A 23,306-nucleotide genomic window follows, 5' to 3' on the forward strand; every position below is an offset into this window, starting at 1 on the left:
GATTATTCTGGACAAAGACGTAGTCATATACCGGTATTTACTGTGGTAGTAGGCTTTCTAAATGACCTGGAGAAATTGTTTTCAAGTACAAATGGGGGTAGGATTTTAAGACTACCCTACACCGGTCTAGCAGCTGGAAGCTACAAGTGAGGTTGAACTTTATCATGCCAATATTCAACCAAAATATGGTCCTTCCTAACATCTTCCCCTATCCAAAATAATTTAAAGGACTCAAACAGTTAAGTAAAGGTGGAAGGTCACCGTATATTTTATTTTGTCCTAAAGGCATTGTGACAAAGGCAGATGACAACTGAGAAAATATACATGTGAAATTTGACAGCTTAGTTGTGCAAACAGAAAATTACTGTTCCCTGTTGTGTAGCAAAAAAGTTGCAAAATACGTGAACCCTCAACCTTTATTCAAATTTAAATTTCACTCCTTGACAAGGAGTCACTAGCGACTCTAAGCCACAAGAGGGTAGAAACCATTTCAAACATTGCTCTTTAGGGGGAGGTAGTTGCAGAAACAATGGAATGTTTAGTCGACTTCCTCAATGGTTGGTCCAGATGATCCACCACCTCCAGGAGCAGCACCACCAGCTCCAGGGAATCCACCAGCCATGCCCTCAGGCATACCGCCGGGCATCCCACCAGCACCCTGGTATAGCTTGGTGATGATGGGATTGCACACCTTCTCCAGCTCTTTCTGGTGGTGCTCGTACTCTTCCTTCTCAGCAGTCTGAGAAATGCAAACAGATAACATTAGCAAAACATACATGACTTCAAGAGATAATATATTTCACTTAAGTCGCTCAGACATCCAAGGAAGGTATTGGGCCATCTTTGGTCTTTCGACCTCTGGTGGAAACTACGAATGGCAGGAGTAAACTTCATCACAGCAAGTGGTCCAAGACAGTACAAGTCTACCCAAATAAATTGTTACCTGGTTCTTATCCAGCCACCCGATGACCTCGTTGCACTTCTCCAGAATCTTGGTCTTGTCCTCGTCACTAATTTTCCCCTGCAGTTTCTCATCCTCCACAGTAGACTTCATGTTGAACGCGTAGGACTCTAGTGAATTCTTTGAAGAGACCTTGTCACGTTGCACATCATCCTCACACTTGTACTTCTCAGCCTCCTGGACCATGCGCTCTATGTCCTCCTTGCTCAGACGACCTAATGGAAAATAATTTAATTAACCAACGTTTGACCAAAAATACAACCAACTGTACTACAATTGTCGCTCAGACATCCAAGGAAGGTATTGGGCCATCTTTGGTCTTTCAACCTCTGGTGGAAACTACGAATGGCAGGAGTAAACTTCATCACAGCGAAACTATGGAGTTGAGGCTCATTATAGAAGCACATTGGCCACAGAGCGAACACTTTAATGCCATCAGAAACATTACCCTTGTCATTGGTGATGGTGATCTTGTTCTCCTTGCCAGTGCTCTTGTCAGCAGCAGACACATTCATGATGCCGTTTGCGTCAATGTCGAATGTGACCTCAATCTGAGGAACACCACGAGGTGCAGGGGGGATTCCAGTCAGCTCAAACTTGCCCAACAGGTTGTTGTCCTTAGTCATGGCCCTCTCACCCTCATACACCTGGAGGATATAGTCAATATTAGCAACAAGACATCCAAGGAAAGTAGTGAGCCATCTTTAGTCCTTCAACCTCTGGTGGAAACTACAAATGGCATGAGTAAACGTCACAGATAGTGGCCAAAGGAATGAGGAAACATTGCCCTGAAATTGACATTTCATGTAAGCCCTCACCTGAATGAGCACACCAGGCTGGTTGTCTGAGTAGGTGGTGAAGGTCTGGGTCTGCTTGGTTGGGATGGTGGTGTTACGTTTGATCAGGACGGTCATGACACCTCCAGCGGTCTCAATACCCAGGGACAGGGGTGTGACGTCCAGCAAAAGCAGGTCCTGGACATTCTCAGACTTGTCACCTGAGAGTATGGCTGCCTGGACAGCTGAAAATGAGAACGGGAGGTTAGCCACATGGAAAAACATTACTGTAGACTCATTGTCATGCCATTGTCGCTCAGACATCCAAGGAAGGTATTGGGCCATCTTTGGTCTTTCAACCTCTGGTGGAAACTACGAATGGCAGGATCAAACTTCATCACAGCGAAACTATGGAGTTGAGGCTCATTATAGAAGCACATTGGCCACAGAGCGAACACAAGATGATCAGTGACCCACCTGCGCCATAGGCCACAGCTTCGTCGGGGTTGATGCTCTTGTTGAGCTCTTTGCCGTTGAAGAAATCTTGGAGCAGTTTCTGGATCTTGGGGATACGAGTGGAGCCTCCGACCAGGACGATGTCGTGCACCTGGGCTTTGTCCATCTTGGCGTCGCGGAGGGATTTCTCCACTGGGTCAAGGGTGCCACGGAAAAGGTCTGCATTGAGCTCCTCAAAGCGAGCCCTGGTGATGGAGGTGTAGAAGTCGATTCCCTCGTACAAAGAGTCGATCTCGATGCTGGCCTGGGTGCTGGATGACAGGGTGCGCTTTGCCCTCTCACATGCGGTGCGGAGACGGCGAACAGCCCTCTTGTTGTCGCTGATGTCTTTCTTGTACTTGCGCTTGAACTCTGCGATGAAGTGGTTGACCATGCGGTTGTCAAAGTCTTCTCCACCCAGATGGGTGTCTCCAGCAGTGGACTTGACCTCAAAGATGCCATCCTCGATGGTCAGGATGGACACGTCAAAGGTGCCGCCGCCCAGATCAAAGATAAGGACATTCCTTTCAGCACCGACCTGAAACAGAAGAGAACATTCAGTATTTGCAATGAAGGAGTAGACGTAAGCCCTGATCTATGACATGGCTAAATATTCGCTCAGACATCCAAGGAAGGTATTGGGCCATCTTCAGTCTTTCAACCTCTGGTGGAAACTACGAATGGCAGGACTAAACTTCATCACAGCAAATAAGCACCGCTTTAGTCCTTTTCAACAGAAAATAAATGAAAAGGAGTCTACCTTCTTGTCCAAGCCGTAGGCAATGGCAGCAGCAGTTGGCTCATTGATGATACGCAGCACATTCAGCCCCGAGATGGTACCAGCATCTTTGGTTGCCTGGCGCTGGGAGTCGTTGAAGTAGGCAGGTACGGTAACAACAGCATTGTTGACAGTCTAGGGAGAGACGATGTCAATGATGCATTTGAATAATCCAATAGACCAGTCATGGTAAACTACACCTTCCTGTTAAAGAACAAAATAACCAAACCCAATTATAGTCTAATTCAAACACTTACTTTTCCAAGGTAGGCCTCAGCAATCTCCTTCATCTTGACCAGAACCATGGATGAAATTTCTTCTGGGTAGAAGGACTTAGTCTCTCCTTTGTATTCAACTTGAAGCTTAGGCCGAGTAGAATCATTGATAACTTCAAAGGGCCAATGCTTCATGTCCGATTGAACAACTCCATCATCAAACCTGCGGCCAATCAGTCTCTTAGCATCTGCAACAAGACAACCAGTTAGATTTGACATTTTTTACAGCCATACAGAGTTGAGTTAAATGGCTTGTCACTCAGACATCCAAGGAAGGTATTGGGCCATCTTTGGTCTTTCAACCTCTGGTGGAAACTACGAATGGCAGGAATAAACTTCATCACAGTGAACAAGCGTTGGCACAGAAAGACAAATATTAAATATCACCAATCATTTCTACTAATTTCAGTAGACACTACCAGAAAGTAAAAACGTACCGAATACTGTGTTGCAGGGGTTCATGGCAACCTGATTCTTAGCAGCATCACCAATGAGCCTCTCAGAGTCAGTGAAGGCAACGTAGCTTGGAGTGGTCCTGTTGCCCTGGTCGTTGGCAATGATTTCCACCTTGCCATGCTGGAACACACCTACGCAGGAGTAGGTGGTCCCAAGATCGATGCCGACTGCTGGTCCCTTAGACATGTTACCTAGACAATGAAGAGCAGGGTGTTAGGTAACAAATAAGACGCTTTGCGAGAATACAACAAACGCAGAAAAAAAAAATCTGTGTTCACTAGAAGCCAATGTGGTCATCAAAATACATCAGTCATTTGTTAACGTTAAACGTCAGTTACCCCTCTAAGAAAAACCCAGACTGTACATCGTGATATTTACACAATATGAGCCCCACGTACCATCCTAGGAATGATCAAATGTGGGACAGGTTTTTGAAAACAGCTAAAATAGTGTTCATATTTTCGATGGATGTTCCCCAACCTATCAGAGTAAGATTGATTCGACGTTATATTGTCAAGTAGTATGGTAGAGTCCTGATAGTGTTTCATGGTCATATTGACGGATAAAGCGAAACATCTGTTTCTGCCATTGGCGAGACAAAAATAATTATTTTACAAAGTTGAGCTTTGTAGCTACATTGATGTGGGTTGTCAGGGAGAGATCCAAATGTATACTTATGCCACCTCAGGCACTCCTTAGCGCCATTTGCCTCTTCAGGAGCAGGCATAAAAGTAGATTAGCAATTATAGTCTTTGTAGTTAATTACCACATTATGCTCTCAAATGTTTGAAATTACAAACTACCTACCACATGGCACAGTTCAGGCTGGATCTGATTTAACTTGAGAAAATGAGTGCACCAAGCTCACAGGGGAAAAATTACCGACTCAAATAATTGAACCAAAGTCAGTCAATTAGTCGTTTAAACACTAACAATAAGACCACCCCCCATTTAAGATAATGGACAACACGTGTTAAATTTAAAGAGCCACTAAGCATAAACAGCAGCCATTTCCTGGTTGCTAAAACTTATAGCTCCCCTAATTACAGTTTATGCAACAACTATGGTAGAGAATGATCTTACAATCGAAACATATGAAATATTTTCCGACGCCCAAAATACTGTGTAATCAGCTGGTGTACAAAACAGAAAGTAAGAGCAGAAAGGAAACTTCAGACCTGGAAGCATAGAAATGGCGCACCTAGATCAGATCTACCGCTTCTTAAGACTTTCAATGAGAGCTCTATAACTCGCATGTGAATTATGGTCAGGTCGCCCAAAAAGTTCATTCGTGTGATTTGATACCATTGACTAGAGAAACAGCGAACTTCCTTAAGTCCTACGCTGAAAATAGTGATCGCTATAAAGAGATCATAAAGTATAACACAAGAACCAAAGTTAAATATTTGTCACCCGAACAGACTACGAGAAGAGGTTACAAAAACTAAACGACTAACAAATAAACATTTTAATTAAAGATAATGTGCTCATGTCTACACCAAGTTAAGCAACAGATACCGGTATGTACCGGTATTACACTTCAGGAAGAACAATCGACGTCCATATGTGCGTCACATCACGCGGGGTGCTGAGTTTCTAGAACGTTCTAGAACTAGGCCGACCACGAGGGTGGTCGCGCGCCATATCCTAGTATACCGCATACAAACGTTCAGCTATCTAGCGCAGTGACATGAACAATTTGAAACTGTCGATCGAATGTCAAACAACTAATTATTAGCTGTTACGCATTAACCACGACATTAAAGGTCGACCGACTAGCTAGCAAGCAAGCAAAGGTCAGCTAAAAGCTAACCAGTTACACAACGTTAACAGCTAAATGATATCAGATCATGTAAATATATTGCAGTAATTTGAGTTATAACTAGATAAGTTTGGTAGTTTTTACAAGGCTTAATTTGTCGACTAGGTGATATTAAAGCTACAACGCCAACTAGTTAATGTACGTTAGCCAGCCTTGTCTTCCGGATATAAAATGTATTTGCTTGTGGCCAGCCAAATAAATTACTGCTGTGAACTAAAAAAAACGTTATGATTATTACATAACTATTAAATTAAACTATTTTTTACTTACCGAATTAATTATTTGACCGAAGGTGATGCTGATGTTGATCGGAGTTGAACAATGGCGAAGCCTCCCTTTCTTCGCCTTGTGTGTTGTGAGAGAAAGAAGGAAGGATAAGTCTACCATTACTATATAAACGGCAAGGCAACCAATCATAGCTCAGGATTCAACTTGACATTCCAAAATACCAATAAAAACACAGGCTGTTGCTCCCGCCCACTGCCCATGAAGACATCGGGTTGCGTTCGCACCGGATACAATATTTATTTATTTTTCATTTAACCAGGTAGTTAGGCTAGTTGAGAACAAGTTCTCATTTGCAACTGCGACCTGGCCAAGATAAAGCATAGCAGTTCGACACATACAACAACACAGAGTTACACATGGAATAAATAAAACATAGTCAATAATACAGTAGAAAAAAGGAAAACAAAAAGTCTATATACAGTGAGTGCAAATGAGGTAAGATACGGGAGTTAAGGCAATAAATAGGCCACGGTGGCGAAGTAATTACAATATAGCAATTAAACACTGGAATGGTAGATGTGCAGAAGATGAATGTGCAAGTAGAGATACTGGGGTGCAAAGGAGCAAGATAAATACAGTATGGGGATGAGGTAGTGCATTCAGTCGATATACTCGACAACTATCATCAGAAATCATGCGATTTAAATCAGACAGTGGGGCCCACCTGATTCACAAGTGGGTCAGAAGGTTCAAATCAACGTTTCATATCGTGGTTTAGATGTACTGTATTGACAATGACACAATAACGCGAGATCACATTTTCAGCATGGCCGACAACCAGACCTCCCTTGCCCGCCATAGGAATCAAAATTGTAATTATTAAATTATAAGTGAGCATTGCATTTGCAGTTCCTAGATTATTTAAAACATAGTTTTAAACTATGAAAGAGCTTCGGCAACTCGTGGCCCAGCTGACTAGCTTTACTGACATTGCTAGCCCTTGGTCGCGTTGCTAGCCCTCGGGCGCGTTCCAGGTTGCAGGTCGACAAGGGTGAGTTCATTGCTAAGCTGCGGTTGCGTTGCTAGCCCGCAGCCGCGTCGCAGGTCTACATGGGTGCGTTCCAGGTGGTCTTCATTGCTTCCGAATTTCTGGGTGTATTATAACCGATATTTGACATAACAGATTAGTATAATTGGTTCAGATTATTTGATGATTTATTGGCCTCTACTTTTTTATTTTTTTATTTTTCATACAAATCCCAAATCACTATTGCAGGGCTGACCAACTTTGTTCCTGTTCCTGGAGAGCGACCATCCTGTAGGTTTTCGCTCCAAACCCAACAGTAACTAACGTGATTCAACTTATCAACCAGTTAGTTAGGTGCGCTAGATAAGGGTTTGAACAAAAACCTACACTCCTATTCAAACCCAGAATTCTTTACTGGATTTCTATAGACTTCCAAGACAAGATTTGGAAGGATGGCCACACGAGGCTAGTGTTGAACATATCACCTAACCACATACTGGTGGTGTTCCTGCCTGATTATGTTGAAGACGTTGCTTTGCATAAACCAATGGTTGTGCGCCACGTCGTCAAGTGTTGTGAATTACATTCCTATATCATATGATGTTAGTTAGCTGATATGTTAAACACCTATCCAAGCTTTGCGAGATCTGGCAGGCGTCTGCAATGTAGTCAGGTAGGAATGCCACCCATATGATATAGCGGAGCGTATAGCAATCTAATGCCCGACTGCCCAGTCGATGACGTGGCATGCAAATGACGTGCTATTAAACTATTGGTTGATGCAATGCATTATCTGCAATTTGGTCAGGGCCTGGAACATGACCCTCAACTAGCTGAATCAGGTATGTTAGGTTAGGGTTGGACTGAATACCCACAGGATGGTAGATCTCCAAGAAGAGAGTTAGGTAGATCTGTTGTAACCTATGTAAGTACTAGGTCATATTTATTGGTGCGGACCGTAGCAGAATTCCCTTTTTCAATGGGAAACAAAAAAGTGTTTCTTATAGGACAAATTCAGGTAGGCAGATTCATTTTCATTCTGTTTGGTGCCTATTGAATACGACCCTGTACTGCCGCATCCAATCAAGTCCCAGGCTTTTATGGGCACACTGCCCCACGACGGCTCATTTGCTTTTCTATAGGTTTGTGTAGAGAGGAGTCTCACGCATTGGTTGTTGACCGATGGCCGACACAGATTCTACTTTATGAATTCAGAAAGACTTCTCATGGGAAAGATAAAAAGGAATGATGTGACGGACTGGTCATGGTCTCACATTTAATCTGTGTGTAGTGACATTAGATTGGTCTGTTACACTGGTCGCAGCAAAACTCTTTATTGCCACTCAATCAGAGTTGGTGGTAATTGCTTTTGGTACAGCATGATAGGCAAACATTCTCACAAGGTTTTAGTTTGAATGTATTAGTCAACAAGTAGAACATTTTAAGGCACAGTGTGAATTGCATTGACTCTTAAATGGCAAGAGACAAAATAATATAGAACAGCAAAAAATACATGAAAAAACCCAGACATTATACAGCTGTGCCAGGAAAATAACCTCTCCATCAACGTCAACAAAACAAAAGAGCTGATAGTGGACTTCAGGAGACAGCAGAGGGAACACGCTCCCATCCACATCAACGTGAGCGCAGTGGAGAAGGTGAAAAGCTTCAAGTTCCTCGCCATACACATCACTGACAATCTGATGGTTCACCCTCATAGACAGTGTGGTGAGGCGCAACAGCTCATCTTCAACCTCAGGAGACTGAAGAAATTTGTCTTGGCCCTTAAGACCCTCACAAACTTTTACAGATGCACCTCTGAGAGTATCCTTTCGGGCTGTATCACCGCCTGGCACGGCAACCGCAGGGCTCCATAGCTAATTTAGTAAAATGGGATTGTCTATTTCTGTCAATTTCAAGGGAAATTGACAACTCTGACTTTGTTCATATGTTTCTTTCTTGTAAGCATTTTCCCACCCTGGAGTCTGAGACCTTGTGGGAATCTGTGGTAGCTAGCCTAGCTAGCTAGTTCTTGTGTTATCCAGCTAGCATTAATAGTTTAGCTACATTGAAAAGGAACTAGGTTTTTCAGTGTGTTGACACAAGTAGCTAGCTAGCTCACTTTAACATGCTGGGTGCGTCTTACGTAATACCCTTGGGTAACAGATACACCGAGGACAAGGTTCAGGGAAGATAAGACCATCGAGCCCAGCTAACGTTAGCTAGCGAGCTAGCATATTTGCCACCATTAGCTAGTCAAGGTTAAAAAAAACTTGCTAGCTAATCTCCCCCAAAAAACAGATTGCATGGAAAGTATATTCTGTAGACAGTAACTAGCTAGCCTAGATGGTAGGCCCAACAATAATGCTAGCTAGCCAGCGCTACAGTTAGCTGTCTAGCCAACACTAGGCTAGCTAGCCCAATATTGGACTAAATCTTACTTTCTCGCCTTTGCGGATGTTTTTGACCTACAACACTTTTTTTCTTTCTTGGCAATCATTTGTGGTAGACAAATTATGACAATCTTATTAATTGTTTAGCCCTGGCTATATGATTGTGTCTATCGGTTGCTATAATGTAATACATATTTGCTATATGACATGTTTTATAAATAATTGTATAATTACTGAAACTAATGACCCCTTAAAATGAAGTGTTACTAAACTTTCCATAGCAAAATATAGCTAGCTTCCTTTGCTTGTAGCTTGCCTCATCTGACTGGTGTTAGCTAGCTACTAGTGCTGTTGCTCTGGTTTTAGAACTCTTAGGATTCAGCTGAAAATATGTCAACATTGTCAGAAATGCTACAAATAGGTAGCACATCATTGGTTCTCAATGGACAGAATGAGCACGTGAGAGCTATAAATTATAAATGTAATAAAAACTGTTGCCATTACAAACTTATTCAGCCCGAAAGGTGGCAATTCTAATGGTCACTTTATGGACGCTGTAGTCTTGTTTTTATCCAACGCCTAGATATTGAGCTAGGTCGGGGCAAGAAATTGTATATTCTTCCTAATGCTAACGACCCTGTTAAAATCTGGTATTTGGTTCTCAGTAACGGCTGGATAGCTCATGACAAGAGAAAGGGGAGTGTTGTGTACCTCTGATCAAGTTGATTTGCACATTGTCATCGACATTGGTGTCAAATTGACTTAGTTATGATAGTAGGGAGATTTGAATTTAACATTGAGCTTCAACCAATGCATATACTATTGTGGGGTCAATACAATAAATACAACAATCTTTGATTTTGCATGAAATGGATCAGTTGCAAACAGTTGAAACAGCTTGTGTTGACTATTTGTTACACATACCACAGTGTAGCACACCATTTTCCAGTCAATGTATTTGTGAAGTACAAAACGGTTTCCCTCGGTAGTTTACAACAGTATTTCTCTTAAACTCATTTTAGGAGACCCCCAGGAGGGTGCATGTTTTGTTCTAGCCGAGCATTCAACTGGCAGGAGGCAGTTGATGGTATTTGTTATTTAAAGCAATGTGGCCCAATAGAGAAATCACCAAAACAAAGACAGTTTGTGATAAGATTGTATTGTATTTACACACTTTTATACAATATTTACAGAGAGAAATCCATATCCTTATGTTGTATATTCTTCATTGTTTTTCAGTATAAAAATAAACTTTGATAAAACAATGAAATGATACATAGCAGCTTATGAGCCTGTGTACACACAGAATAATCCACCATATCAAAGTGCATGTTTTAAAACAATATTCCATCCCAAAATATGGTGTAACATCTTTGTGCTTATGATGACTTTTATGATTCAATGTAAATTCTCTATATGATAACACTGGAAAATGTTACAGTTCCCTCTCCTTGATCTGAGTGCTTTGGGTTGCTCCATTTGTCTGTGGGATGACTTGAATTTCAGGATCCTCTTCTGTTTTGGTGTTTGTTGTTGTCATCGTCTCTGTTGCCATGGGTTCCTCAATGACATACTTTGTGAATCTGATGTTAAAGAGTCCTAGAAAAACAGGCATTTTTACCATGTGGAACATATAAAATGTCCTACCATTTGAGCACGTATTAGACATAGGCCTTATAATTGGGCTTTTTTTGTCATTGTGTTGTTTCATTGGCTGCAGTCTTTATTTTATATGGCATGTCCAAGAAATCACACATTGTAGGATGTAAATTATTACCGTTGCCCCTTCTTCCTCGAGATTGTTTCTCTTCATTGCTTGATTTTGATCTGTTGCTTTCCACAGATTGATCCGAGTCTTCATTTTCTGTAATGATCAAAACTATGATAATTTCAGAATAATTACTTGTTAAAAGTTTAAGATTTAGTGGCAGGCATACATATAAGCCATAAATCAGGGCGCACAACTCAAGTCCTTGAGGGCAGAAGGTCTATGTGTTTGGTTAATATCAACTGATCCAAGTGCCAGGGAGAAAGGACAACCAACAGGAGCAAAATTCCAGTTGAGGACTAGAGTTGTGCACACCTGCCATAAACCAAAGATGATAGGTAAAGATGACCAAACATGTCAAGTCATGAGAAGATCCTAAACAGTGAGAGGTGTCCTGGTCTCTGGTTACCTTTCTTCCAGAGTATGTGAGCCCTCCTCAGCTTGATCACGAAGAGCGAAACAACCACAAGCAGACCAAGGATGAGGCATGTCACAAGGAAGATAAGCAACAGCGCACTTCCTCCAGTTCCTTTCTGCGTCTCCGTATCATTGACGAAGCTTCCTGTGAATGAGACCATCAGTGCAACTTTAGCCTCTTGTACTGTAGCCTTACATCCATGTCTGGCTTATACAGCACCTGAACATGACTCACTTAACCGGATCTGTATGCACTTAGAAAAATATTAAGACTGTCTTACCTTTAGCATTGCTGGAGTTGTGTCCTGTGCCATTATGAGGTGTGTTCTCTGTTGTCTGGGACACTGACGACCAATCTACAGGGAATTGCAGGGGAATGAATGACAGCTGATCTAGACAGTACAGTCACATTATTCGGGAGGATATGGAGTGTATTTGTGGATAAAATGATAGTGATTCAATTGAATTGGATTGAATTCAATTGAATTGGAACTAATAACGTGGGGCGACGCACAATTGGCATAGCGTCTTCCGGGTTAGGGAGGGTTTGGCCGGTAGGGATATCCTTGTCTCAGTATGTAAAATGTATGCACTCTACTGTAAGTCGCTCTGGATAAGAGCGTCTGCTAAATGACTAAAATGTAAAATGTAAAAATGTAATAAAATACTATTGGATGCTGGTATGAGGCTCATCTGTAGTGATGGAGAGTCACCACTAGGTGGAGAAGCAGCCTACTGAGTAACTATTAAGCCTAGCTGGCGAGGATACTTAAATTTCTTCCCATACAATGCTAGCTATGATTAGTCCTGTTCTTAGCAGCAGTGTTGCTGCTGCCACTGCTGTCATTAGCAAGTGTGTACCCTGTAGCTTCGAACACTGGCTGACCTGAATGAAAAAAATCATTTATTGTACATTTTACATGCCGCCCCATTACAGTGTATGTCATTTTCACTCACTGATTGTACCACAGATGAAAATGTAATAATTCAAGTCAATATGTATATCAACAATTTACAAATTACCGGTACCTTAAATTAACTACAAATAAAAGCACAAGCCGAAGTTCTGCCTGAAACTTTTACTGAGATTTACTATTGAGGACATACAGTGCATTCGGAAAGTATTCAGACCCCTTGACTTATTCCACATTTTGTTACATTAAAGCCTTGTTCTAAAATTGATTAAAATATTTTTTTCCTCTCATCTATCTAAACACAATACCCCATAATGACCAAGTGAAAACAGGTTTTTATAAATTTTTTCAAATGTATGAAATCTGTCAAAACAGAATTACCTTATTTACATAAGTATAAGGTAATATACATAAGACCCTTTGTTATGAGACTTGAAATTGAGCTCAGGTGCATCCTTTTTCCATTGATCATCCTTGAGATGTTTCTACAACTTGATTGGAGTCCACCTGTGGTAAATTCAATTGATTGGACATTATTTGGAAAGGCACACACCTGCCTATATAAGGTCCCACAGTTGACAGTGCACGTCAGAGCAAAAACCAAGCCATGAGGTCGAAGGAATTGTCCGTAGAGCTCTGAGACAGGATTTTGTCGAGGCACAGATCTGGGGAGGTGTACCAAACTTTTTTTGCAGAATTCAAAGTCCCCAAGAACACAGTGGCCTCCACCATTCTTAAATGGAAGAAGTTTGTTACCACCAAGACTCTTTCTAGAGCTGGCCGCCCAGCCAAACTGAGCAATCGGGCGAGAAGGGCCTTGGTCAGGGAGGTGACCAAGAACCCGATGGTCACTTTGACAGAGCTCTAGAATTCCTCTGTGGAGATGGGAGAACCTTCATCAGGCCAAAGGACAGATTTCCACCAATGTCCATTGCTCGTGTTTCTTGGCCCAAGCAAGTCTCTTCTTCATATTGGTGTCCTTTAGTAGTGGTTTCTTTGCAGGAATTTGACCATGAAAGCCTGATTCATGAAGTCTCCTCTGAACAGTGTATGTTCAGATGTGTCCGTTACTTGAACTTTGTGAAGCATTTATTTGGCCTGCAATCTGATGCTGGTAACTCTAATGAACTTATCCTCTGCAGCAGAGGTAACTCTGGGTTTTCCTTGCCAATGGCGAATGGCGGTCCTCATGAGAGCCAGTTTCATCATAACGCTTGATGGTTTTTGCGGCTGCACTTGAAGAAACTTTCAAAGTTCTTGACATTTTCTGGATTGACTGACCTTCATGTTTTAAAGTAATGATGGACTGTCGTTTATCTTTGCTTATTTGAGCTGTTCTTGCCATAATATGGACTTGGTATTCTATATTCTGTATACCACCCCTACTGATTGGCTCAAACGCATTAAGATGGAAAGAAATTCCACAAATTAACTTTTAACAAGGCACAACTGTTAAATGAAATGCGTTCCAGGTGACTATCTCTTTTTTTTTTAACCTTTATTTAACTAGGCAAGTCAGTTAAGAACAAATTCTTATTTACAATGACGGCCTAGGAAAAGTGGTTTTACGGCCTTGTTCAGGGGCAGAACGACAGGTTTTTACCTTGTCAGCTCGGGGATTTGATCTAGCAACCTTTCGGTAAATGGCCCAAAGCTCTAACCACTAGGCTACCTGCTGCCGCTCATGAAGCTGGTTGATAGAATGCCAAGAGCTGTCATCAAGGCAAAGGGTGGCTACTTTGAAGAATCTAAGATATAAAATATATTTTGATTTGTTAAAAACACTTTTTTGGTTACTACATGATTCCATATGTGTTATATCATAGTTTTGATGTCTTCACTATTATTCTACAATGTAGTAAATAGTAAAAATAAAGAAAAACCCTGGAATAAGAAGCTACGTCCAAACTTTTGACTGGTACTGCATGTAAATATAATATCAGTTGATTTTGTATAAATTAGCAACAATTTCTTATAACCTTTTTTTGCTTTGTCATTATGACATTGATGAGGGGGAAAAAATGGTTTAATCAATTTTAGAATAGGGATATAACATAACAAAATATGGAAGAAGTTTGAATACTTTCCGAACCGACTATATATTGTTAATATTGCTATTGACTCCCGTTTCAGGAAATAGACTTGGTGGTATGAGAACCAAGTGCTGTGGTTTTGCATCTAACCAGTGTTCACAAAACATGGTGAAAACCAATTCACAAAAGATGTGTAGATTCAACCTCAAGGCACCATGGCTGTTCTGTTCTTCCGTATATGCATTATCAGTCTTGTCATGTCAAAACGATCAGGAAGTCGTATAGTTTGTTTTTAATAATGAATATTAATATTTTTTACTTACTGTGAGTGCTGAGCTGTAAGTCAGGGGTTGATGCTGGTGATCCCTCTGTATTTGGCCAATCTAAGGCTGTAGCTGTTTGTGTTTCTGATGATACCTGTGTACTATGCCAATGGGAGACTGTTGTTGTTGGTACCTCTGTTAGACCTGTACTGAGCAAATGAGAGGCTCTCGTAGTGGAGTGTGATTCCTCAGTGGCTATAAGATAAAAGGGAATTTCAGTTGCTGTACAATTCAAACCATGTTCACAAATGACAATTGTATCTTGCTAAGACTTTTGGTCACTATTATGAAGTGCTTGTATATATAGTTATAGTGCAGTTCAAAAAACTGAATTTTTGTAGAAATGTGAAATTGGGATGTCAGTGTATTCCTCCCTACAGAGAGAGTAAATCACATTATGATGTTTGTGTGATCAAGATACCCTAGTGTGGCGTTCTCATGGCATATTTTAAAGTGAGGAAAGTACCAACAGTGTAACTGTGCACTGAAACCACAAAAGTAAACACTTTCATTTCAATGTTCCTCAAATAGACCATTGCAAACAGAACTACATTTAAAAATAAGGTAGACTTGCTTTTTAAAATTCTTTGTTGGATATTTCCAGTTTACTCTCAAGGAGGTAATCTGCGCTTTATGTATTGTCATTGATCATACCCTTATAAATTCAACCTCCCATAGTGTGGATGCCATCTCGACAACTAATCAAATCAAAGGTCAAAAGAGTGAACAATAAACGTAGTACTTACGATTCTGTCCAATTTTCACAAAATTCATCAGGGATGAATTGTGTAAGGCTGGATGGCGAACAATGCATTTCAACGTGACTCTCCTCTTGTAGGACTGAACATACAAGATATCCAGGGAGGAATATGTGTTTTTGTCCAACAGATACTGGGACTGAGGCTGAGCTAAATAACAGCAGAAAGGTTCAATTAACTTTTGACTGAAAGTGTAAAAATTGAATATGTAAAAGAACGTCAACAACCATCATCCGTATAATAGCTGACCTGCACTTTACAGGGAAAATACAGAAATTTCACTTCCCTTTATTTTGGAAGAGATAAAGGGGAATGTGTGTGGGATTTGGTTTCGCAGGGGAAGTCTAAACCATTTTAAGGCATTTCCTTTTTTTAATTTTATTTTTTAAATATCACATCACAAAATTCTCAGTCTCCTACTCCAAGTTGTTTCCTATTATATTTTTCACTTGTCTTATATTTATAATTCCCGCAAGCCACGACAATGGCTGTTATTATTTGTCAAATACGGTAGTGAATGACAGGGTAGGGAAGCGAACCCAGGTTAGTGGCATGAAAGGCAAACACCCTACACATCGTGCCAACATGGTTAATCCACTTGGTGGGAAATTGTAATGTGGCTCATATAGCAAAGATTGCGACACTGCCCCCTCCGAACGGAAAGGCACATTTCTGTGCTTCAACCTACCGCTAACCTTTCATACTCCTGGCCGTGCGTTCCGATAGCCTCACAGCCGTCAATGCACTTCTGACACCAATGTAGGGAAACGTGACTCATATAGCTAGGATCGCCACAATACTAATATAGGACTACACAATTCAGTTTGACTCTTCACTTTTCCTAATTGTTATGGAATAGGTTAGGTAGTTTAGTTCTTTGGAGCACAATTAGACACTACACTACCCCTTCCACACTCCATCCCCAGGTAGCAGTAGCAACTGGGTCAGGGGGTGTGCTCTGACATGAAGTCTTGTTAAGTGTTGGTTGTGCAAAGGTGTGGCAATCGATTCTAAACAATTTGATAGCTGCATAGATTTTTTATGAACTGGCGATTAGTTCGAGTTTAAAGTGGAGGGAGTACAGGGCTTAGCAGGTCTCTCGAGTAAGCTAAAAAGAGGTTTCGGATTGGAAAAGTTGAATATTTTCAGAAGTCGGTAATTGGTTAAGGGAGGAGGATTGGAGGGAAAGAGAGGAGGTTGAAAAAGCTGAGGGAGGCAGAGGATGGGTTTCTATCTGTTGAAGCTAGCAATAACAAGGGAGAGGGTATGTCGAGGAAGATTTGTGTCAAGATCAAACAGAGTGAGCCGGATGCCAGTTCTGGAGGAAAAATGGAAGGGGTTGTAAGGAGCTCGGAGCCCGAGCTTTGCATTGATGGACATGGTGATGATAAAGACAAGGGATAGGCCAATGAGTGATCTATGTTTCAGTAAGGTTGGCTTCTTAGCGTTCATAGCAATGGTTATCAACTGTACCGCAGAGATGGAACGTAAGTCACAGAAAATAGATGTTGTGGTGGCAGATGCAGAGAAGTACTTGGGGGTGCGTGATTTGACTTCAGACTGCGTGGCAGGTTGACCATCTGTTACGCGAGTGCAGCAAGGAGCCAAGGTAAATTGCTAGCTAGAATTAATCTTATCTGATAAAAAACAATCAATCTTAACATAATCACTAGTTAACTACACATTGTTGATATTACTTGTTTAACTAGCTTGTCCTGTGTTGCATATAATCAATGTGGTGCCTGTTAATTTATCATCGAATCACAGCCTACTTCGCCAAATGGGTGATGATTTAACAAAAGCGCATTCACGAAAAAAGCACAATTGCTGCACCAATGTACCTAACCATAAACATCAATGCCTTTCTTGAAATCATCACACAACTATATATTTTTAAACCTGCATATTTAGTTAAAAGAAATTATTGTTAGCAGGCAATATTAACGAGGGAAATTGTGTCACTTCTCTTGCGTTCAGTGCAAGCAGTGTCAGGGTATATGCAGCAGTTTGGGCCGCCTGGCTCGCTGCGAACTGTGTGAAGACCATTTCTTCCTAACAAAGACCCTAATTAATTAGCCAGAATTTTACATAATTATGACATAAAAAAAATATGTTTACCTTTATTTAACTAGGCAAGTCAGTTAATAAGAACAAAATATTATTTTCAATGACGACCTAGGAACAGTGGGTTAACTGCCTTGTTCAGGGGCAGAACGACAGATTTTTACCTTGTCAGCTTGGGGATTCAATCTTGCAACCTTTCAGTTACTAGTCCAACACTCTAACCACTAGGCTACCTGTTCGCTTGAAGGTTGTGCAATGTAACAGCAATATTTAGACTTAGGGTTGCCACCCGTTCGATAAAATACGTAACGACTCCGTATTTCACTGAAAGAATAAACGCTTTGTTTTCAAAATTATAGTTTCCGGATTTTACTATATTAATGACCTAAGGCTCGTATTTCTGTGTGTTTATTATATTAGACTTAATTATATGATTTTATATTTGATAGAGCAGTCTGACTGAGCGGTGGTAGGCAGCAGCAGGCTCGTAAGCATTCATCCAAACAGCACTTTCCTGCGTCTGCCAGCAGCTCTTTGCAATGCTTGAAGCACAGCACTGTTTATGACTTCAAGCCTATCAACTCCCGAGATTAGGTTGGCAATCATCCAATAGTCAAAGGTATATGATATACAAATGGTATAGAGAGAAATAGTCCTATAATTCCTATAATAACTACAACCTAAAACATCTTAACTGGGAATATTGAAGACTCATGTTAAAAGGAACCACCAGCTTTCATATGTTCTCATGTTCTGAGCAAGGAACTTAGACATTAGCTTTTTTACATGGCACATATTGCACTTTTACTTTCTAATCCAACACTGTGTTTTTGTTTTCTTTTTTGTGTATACTATTATTTGTTGGTCATGCACCGTTTTTGTTTACATAAATGACTTGGGCTGGCCGACCAAGGAGTCAAGACAGAGCTGGCCCTGAACTTTAAGTTAAGTCCTGGAGCACATGCATTCAACACCTTTTCACATTAATGCACACATCAAATCAGGTTACAGACCTACAGACCCTTTAGCTAGGCCTAGGGCCCCAGAATTAGCGAGTGTATCAAAATCAGTATGCTAGCTAGGTGGTCTCGTAACATAATCCTTTGTCATTTTGGCGTCATAAAATCTATGAAATAAATCTAGAATGAAGGACACTTACCATACATTTCTAACCCACTCTCCAACAGCCATGAGATTTTGGGAGGATGGCCATTTCCCACTGCAGAACATTTTATGGCAGTCTTTCCATTGTGTTCTGTTATCTCCAATTTTGGCTTACCTTGACAATGACAAAAAGAGTGATGTTATGATTTTTGGTTCCAACATAATTAGTTGGAAGTGGGAATAAGCCAAGCACTCTACCTCCTGTGCCAATATGAATATTCTACTAAATTAAGGGGAAGGCTGTGTGCTTTCTTAATCCCTATAAAACAGTGCTATTACAATATGTTACACTTACCCAAAACTGTCACATTAACCAACTTCACTACAGGCACTTTGTGAATGTAATGTAAACATGTGTAGAGGCCTCCATCTTTGAAGGTGACATCAGACACACTGACTGAAAAAACGGAGTCAGACAAGTTTATTATCTTGTAGCGCTTGTCCTTCAGGGCTGTTAGTGAAGATGGGGGAGAGAGGAGGCATGTCACAATATAACTCAACTACTTTAGATCCGAACAAAGATGTTACAATATGAGTAGGAACAAACATTTTTACTTGTATCATGTACAACTATTATCATTCTAGACAGCATTTCATAGTAAAGTCTACACCCGTTGTATTCAACACGTGACAAATACAATTTTATTTTGATTTGAATCAGCTGTCGACATTAATAAAATACTGTATGGCTCATTTACTGGGCATCCAGTGTACTTTCAAATTAAGATACTGCTTTGTTTTAGTATATAAAATACATCATAATAAATATCTATAGGTGGTATTATAAGATCCTCACCCTTCTGGTTATTAAAAAACATAACATGCCCATCAGGATTCTTCCATTCCACGTGGCTCCCTTTGGCATTTCTAATGTGACACTTCATGGTTAGTGTCTCACCCTCCATCACGGTCAAATGTTGCACTGCAATGGATCCTGCAATGGCAAATACCAATGATTTAGTATAGGACATACTTTGATTGACATGATGGAAGGTTCCAACATGTGTGAGAGCAAAATTACAAGATTATGTTATAAATACTGTTATTGCATCAAATGGTTGTTTTATGCAACTGAATAGGGGGTTCTTAGAACTCTATTGTGTCTGTGTGAACAGATTGGGCCTCTGGGGGCTTAACGCTGACAGAAGATATACAATACGTTAGGTGATAAACCTAACAAGGCCGCATTCCATAGCATGAGTTGGTGTTTGTGTGCTGGGAGGTACCAGGGTAGAGATGACTCCAGTATGGATAATTATGAGAGGAACCTTGTTTTGGGAGCCAGGCCCTGGTTTCTACACAATGAGAACAGTCTTAACAGCAGATACTGTCTGCTGTGAATTATTAGTATCTTTCATAGGAATCCCAACCTTGTGACCCATTCCACACATCTTTTGTTTGTCATGTAGACTAAGGGGGTGTATCTTTGCTATAAAAAGGTGTTGTATTCTTTGTGTCGGGGCTCTCAATGAATCATCTAAGAGTGATTTGTCGACCAGCCATCGTTATTGTAGAGCACTCACATCATTCACTTGTGGGTGTAGTGTGACATGCTTTCCTTATAAATATGTGAATAAAGATTTAGTTTAAGTATAACTCTGACTTGTGTGATAAGTTTGTCTCTCCTCATTTGATAATACTAAAATTAACCACCACACATGATTTCAAGTTCACCTTACCTTTCAACAGCCCTTTCCTCTTTCTTACACATGCACAGTATGCCATGAACATAATATGATCATGGATGGAGTGTATTGAAAAGCAATCATAAAGAGAAGATTTAGGGGTCGTAGACAGATGAATAAGTGGGCAGTGTAAATGAACTGGATAAGACCTGAGTCAGACCCTTCATTTCTCATAGCTCTGACTCACAACACTGTCCTACTTCTCGGTCTTCCCCTGGTCTCAGACTCTACCACTGGGGGCTACAGGGGAAACTGAAGGAGGTCGAGCTACCATTGTCAGGCTTGAGGTTATGGGAGGTGTGACAAACAACAACATGAGGGGGGTGCATTTCCGCTGCACGTACACCTACAGATTATGCAGCCAACCTTCTCTACTGCGACTGACAGGAAATCAAATATAGTGTGGACAGTCACCGAAAACATGAGGGGTGTAAAAGAGAAAGCAAGGGGTTTGTGGTTTTCTTCACACTGTCTGTGTGAGCGTCATGTGTTCCTTTTTCCTATGCTACTGGTATGATGACTAGTGATAGGCCTACTTTATTTGGAAAAATTAACTGTGGGGGCAAATTTACACCGATGTTGTTGGTGGGCTTGTAATGTTTTAAAGGTTAACTGTTTTCATACATTGTGTGGGCTAGCAGAATATCCCCTTATGATAGGGTCATGCTGTATATAGCACCGACTGAACAAAATAAATTCCATGTGGGTGGTCTATGGGGGTCCATGGAATTAGTGTATTTTATAATTAACCATAATGATTTTTAGACCTGTCTGCAATGATTGAATTCAAGGTGAATTATTTAATTAGGTATTTGAATCCAAATGAGAGCTGATGACCACCTAATGGTTGAAACGTTGTGATAATAAACACTCTTAGAGCATGTATTGCAGTATGCTGAGTCTTCCTTTTTGGCAATTCTGAATAAACTGAATGACTAGACAAATGCTATCAATTTGAAAACCATCCTATATGATTAAAAAGTCACAATTTGGTGACTTTTTAATCATATAGGATGGTTTTCAAATTGATAGCATTTGTCTAGTCATTCAAAGACAATCATTTCAATGTCAGCCGCCAAACATATTTAAACAAGACCACAACAAAGCAATAAGTACACATTTTCATTGTGATACAATCCTCAGAGCATTTGATCATGTCTATTATTTTTGTGTTGTCACAACTTTCAGTCTGGTTACAAGATGGTTATTTTAGCCATAAGGCCCGGAGGGGTGTGGTATATAGCCAATATACCACGGCAAAGTGCTGTTCTTATTAACTTTACCAAGTACCAGTACATTTTAGCCAAAAACCTGGTTGCCTTTGCCAGGAAGATGAAACTTGGCCAAAAGTGGATCTTCCAGCAACACAATAACCCCCAAGCACTCATCAAAAAACACAAAGAAATGGTTAATTGGCCACAAAATCAACATTTTACAGTGGCCATCTCAGTCTCCGGACTTGAAACCCATTGAGCATACAATATAGCTCAGTATAGCAAGGGTGTCAATCATTTCGGGCCCCCTTGTAAATGCATCACAGCATCAGTCAAGAAAAAAGCAGTTCCATTCTAATTGATCTGACACACAGATGTAAAGAATTAGTAAGGAAACGTATAAAACATATATACAAATACGAATACAGCAAACATTGATTTGTGATATCTTACAACAAAAACATTGAATGTCATTTCAAAGTTGTGAACAAAACAGATCAGGCATATAACTCTGTCAAGCTGTATTGTATACATGTACCCTGCCTGGGTACTTTGTACTTCATTGTCTCAGAAACAATTACTTTCAGAGAAGTAGCCTACTCACCCCTTACAAACAAGACTAGGAAGCAAAGCTGCAGCTTTAGTGCCATCTTGACTCTGTCAGATTCAGATGTGGACTCTCAGAGCCACTTCCTCTCGTGTCTTTATATGCTACATACACTACACTGGCTACAGTAAGGGGCCTTCCGTGACATCACAGCACAATTCATGGGGTTTCCACGCAACACTGAATACATTTAGTTTCGAGGGCATCCCGGGTCATATATCTATAGGTTGTTGATATCATGGGAAGAAAAATAATACAATGTTGATTGGATCATGAATTGACACATTTTAGGAATGTCTATTTCCTTTTCAATATGACATCTCACTTGAAAGACATCACCATGCACCAATGTTGTACCCTGTTGAAACGTTGTATTATTTTATTTTGTATTTACTTTTATTTAACCTTTATTTAACTAGGCAAGCAGTTGAACAAATTCTTATTTACTAAATTAAATGGCATAAAGTAATGGATAATAGCAATAGTAAGCCTGGCCTCAGAGTAGACATAACATAGTAAAAGTAAATCCTGGACACTCAAATTAGTATGATATGTTATGTTTGGTATGGTTACATAAGACAGACGGTTACTTTAGGCTGGTTTGTCAGGATGGATGGGTGGGTGTATAACACGAATGTCTAGTATTCCAAAGGTTGTGAGTTCAAATCTCATCACACACTACTTTAGCATTTTATCCAATTAGCAACTTTTCAACTACTTACAACTTTTTAACTACTTTGCAACTACTTAGCATGTTAGCTAACTCTTTTCCTAACCATTTTAGCTAACCCTTTCCCTTTTAGCTAACCCTTTAACCTAACTCCTAAACTTAACCCCTAGCCTAGCTAACATTAACCAGCTAGCTAACGTTAGCATTAGCCAGCTAGCTAGGTTTTAGAAATTCGTAACATATTGTACGTTTTGCAAATTAAAATAATACTAATTGTAATTCGTAACATATATAAAATGGGTGATGGACATCCACAAATTAATATATACCATATAAAAATGTAACATATACTAAATGTTGAGTCCCGGATTTAAGTACAGAATAATACGAAATGCTCTGATACCAGGTTGTTCATGGAGGAGATTTTACACACATCCCAAAAAATTACCTGAGTTTTCTTAAAGAATGTCCCATATAC

At 40.4% G+C, this 23,306-nt stretch overlaps 1 protein-coding gene, 4 non-coding genes and 1 pseudogene across 5 annotated transcripts; all 6 read right to left on the bottom strand.

Annotated features, from left to right (window-relative positions):
- Nucleotides 1-239: 239 nt before the first annotated feature.
- LOC120031323 lies at nucleotides 240-5,937 on the bottom strand (annotated as a pseudogene).
- On the bottom strand, nucleotides 1,241-1,334 carry LOC120045205. The gene has a single exon (XR_005476638.1). It is a non-coding gene; the product is annotated as a small nucleolar RNA SNORD14 (small nucleolar RNA).
- On the bottom strand, nucleotides 2,050-2,143 carry LOC120045206. Its single transcript, XR_005476639.1, has one exon. It is a non-coding gene; the product is annotated as a small nucleolar RNA SNORD14 (small nucleolar RNA).
- Nucleotides 2,847-2,940, bottom strand: LOC120045208. Its single transcript, XR_005476641.1, has one exon. It is a non-coding gene; the product is annotated as a small nucleolar RNA SNORD14 (small nucleolar RNA).
- On the bottom strand, nucleotides 3,541-3,634 carry LOC120045204. Its single transcript, XR_005476637.1, has one exon. It is a non-coding gene; the product is annotated as a small nucleolar RNA SNORD14 (small nucleolar RNA).
- A 4,416-nt stretch (nucleotides 5,938-10,353) lies between the features above and the next one.
- LOC120031342 (cytotoxic and regulatory T-cell molecule-like) lies at nucleotides 10,354-22,340 on the bottom strand. Its single transcript, XM_038977053.1, has 10 exons — nucleotides 22,156-22,340; nucleotides 19,449-19,586; nucleotides 18,948-19,103; nucleotides 18,648-18,767; nucleotides 15,413-15,574; nucleotides 14,667-14,861; nucleotides 11,678-11,752; nucleotides 11,389-11,541; nucleotides 10,989-11,075; nucleotides 10,354-10,810 (listed from the first exon to the last, which is right to left on the bottom strand). Exons 1-10 carry the CDS (start codon nucleotides 22,199-22,201, stop codon nucleotides 10,647-10,649), a joined length of 1,296 nt encoding a protein of 431 aa, XP_038832981.1. The 5' UTR covers nucleotides 22,202-22,340; the 3' UTR covers nucleotides 10,354-10,646.
- Between the last annotated feature and the right edge of the window lie 966 nt (nucleotides 22,341-23,306).

The sequence above is a fragment of the Salvelinus namaycush genome, chromosome 3 (genome assembly GCF_016432855.1).
Source record: "Salvelinus namaycush isolate Seneca chromosome 3, SaNama_1.0, whole genome shotgun sequence".
NCBI lineage: Eukaryota > Metazoa > Chordata > Actinopteri > Salmoniformes > Salmonidae > Salvelinus > Salvelinus namaycush.

Coding starts and splice junctions, on each gene's coding strand:
- LOC120031342 (XM_038977053.1), bottom strand. CDS start 22,201: ATGGCACTAAAGCTGCAGCTTTGCTTCCTAGTCTTGTTTGTAAGGG. Junction 19,587..22,155: donor CCTAGTCTTGTTTGTAAGGG/GTGAGTAGGCTA, acceptor TTGCCATTGCAG/GATCCATTGCAGTGCAACAT. Junction 18,768..18,947: donor GGTTAATGTGACAGTTTTGG/GTAAGTGTAACA, acceptor GTCATTGTCAAG/GTAAGCCAAAATTGGAGATA.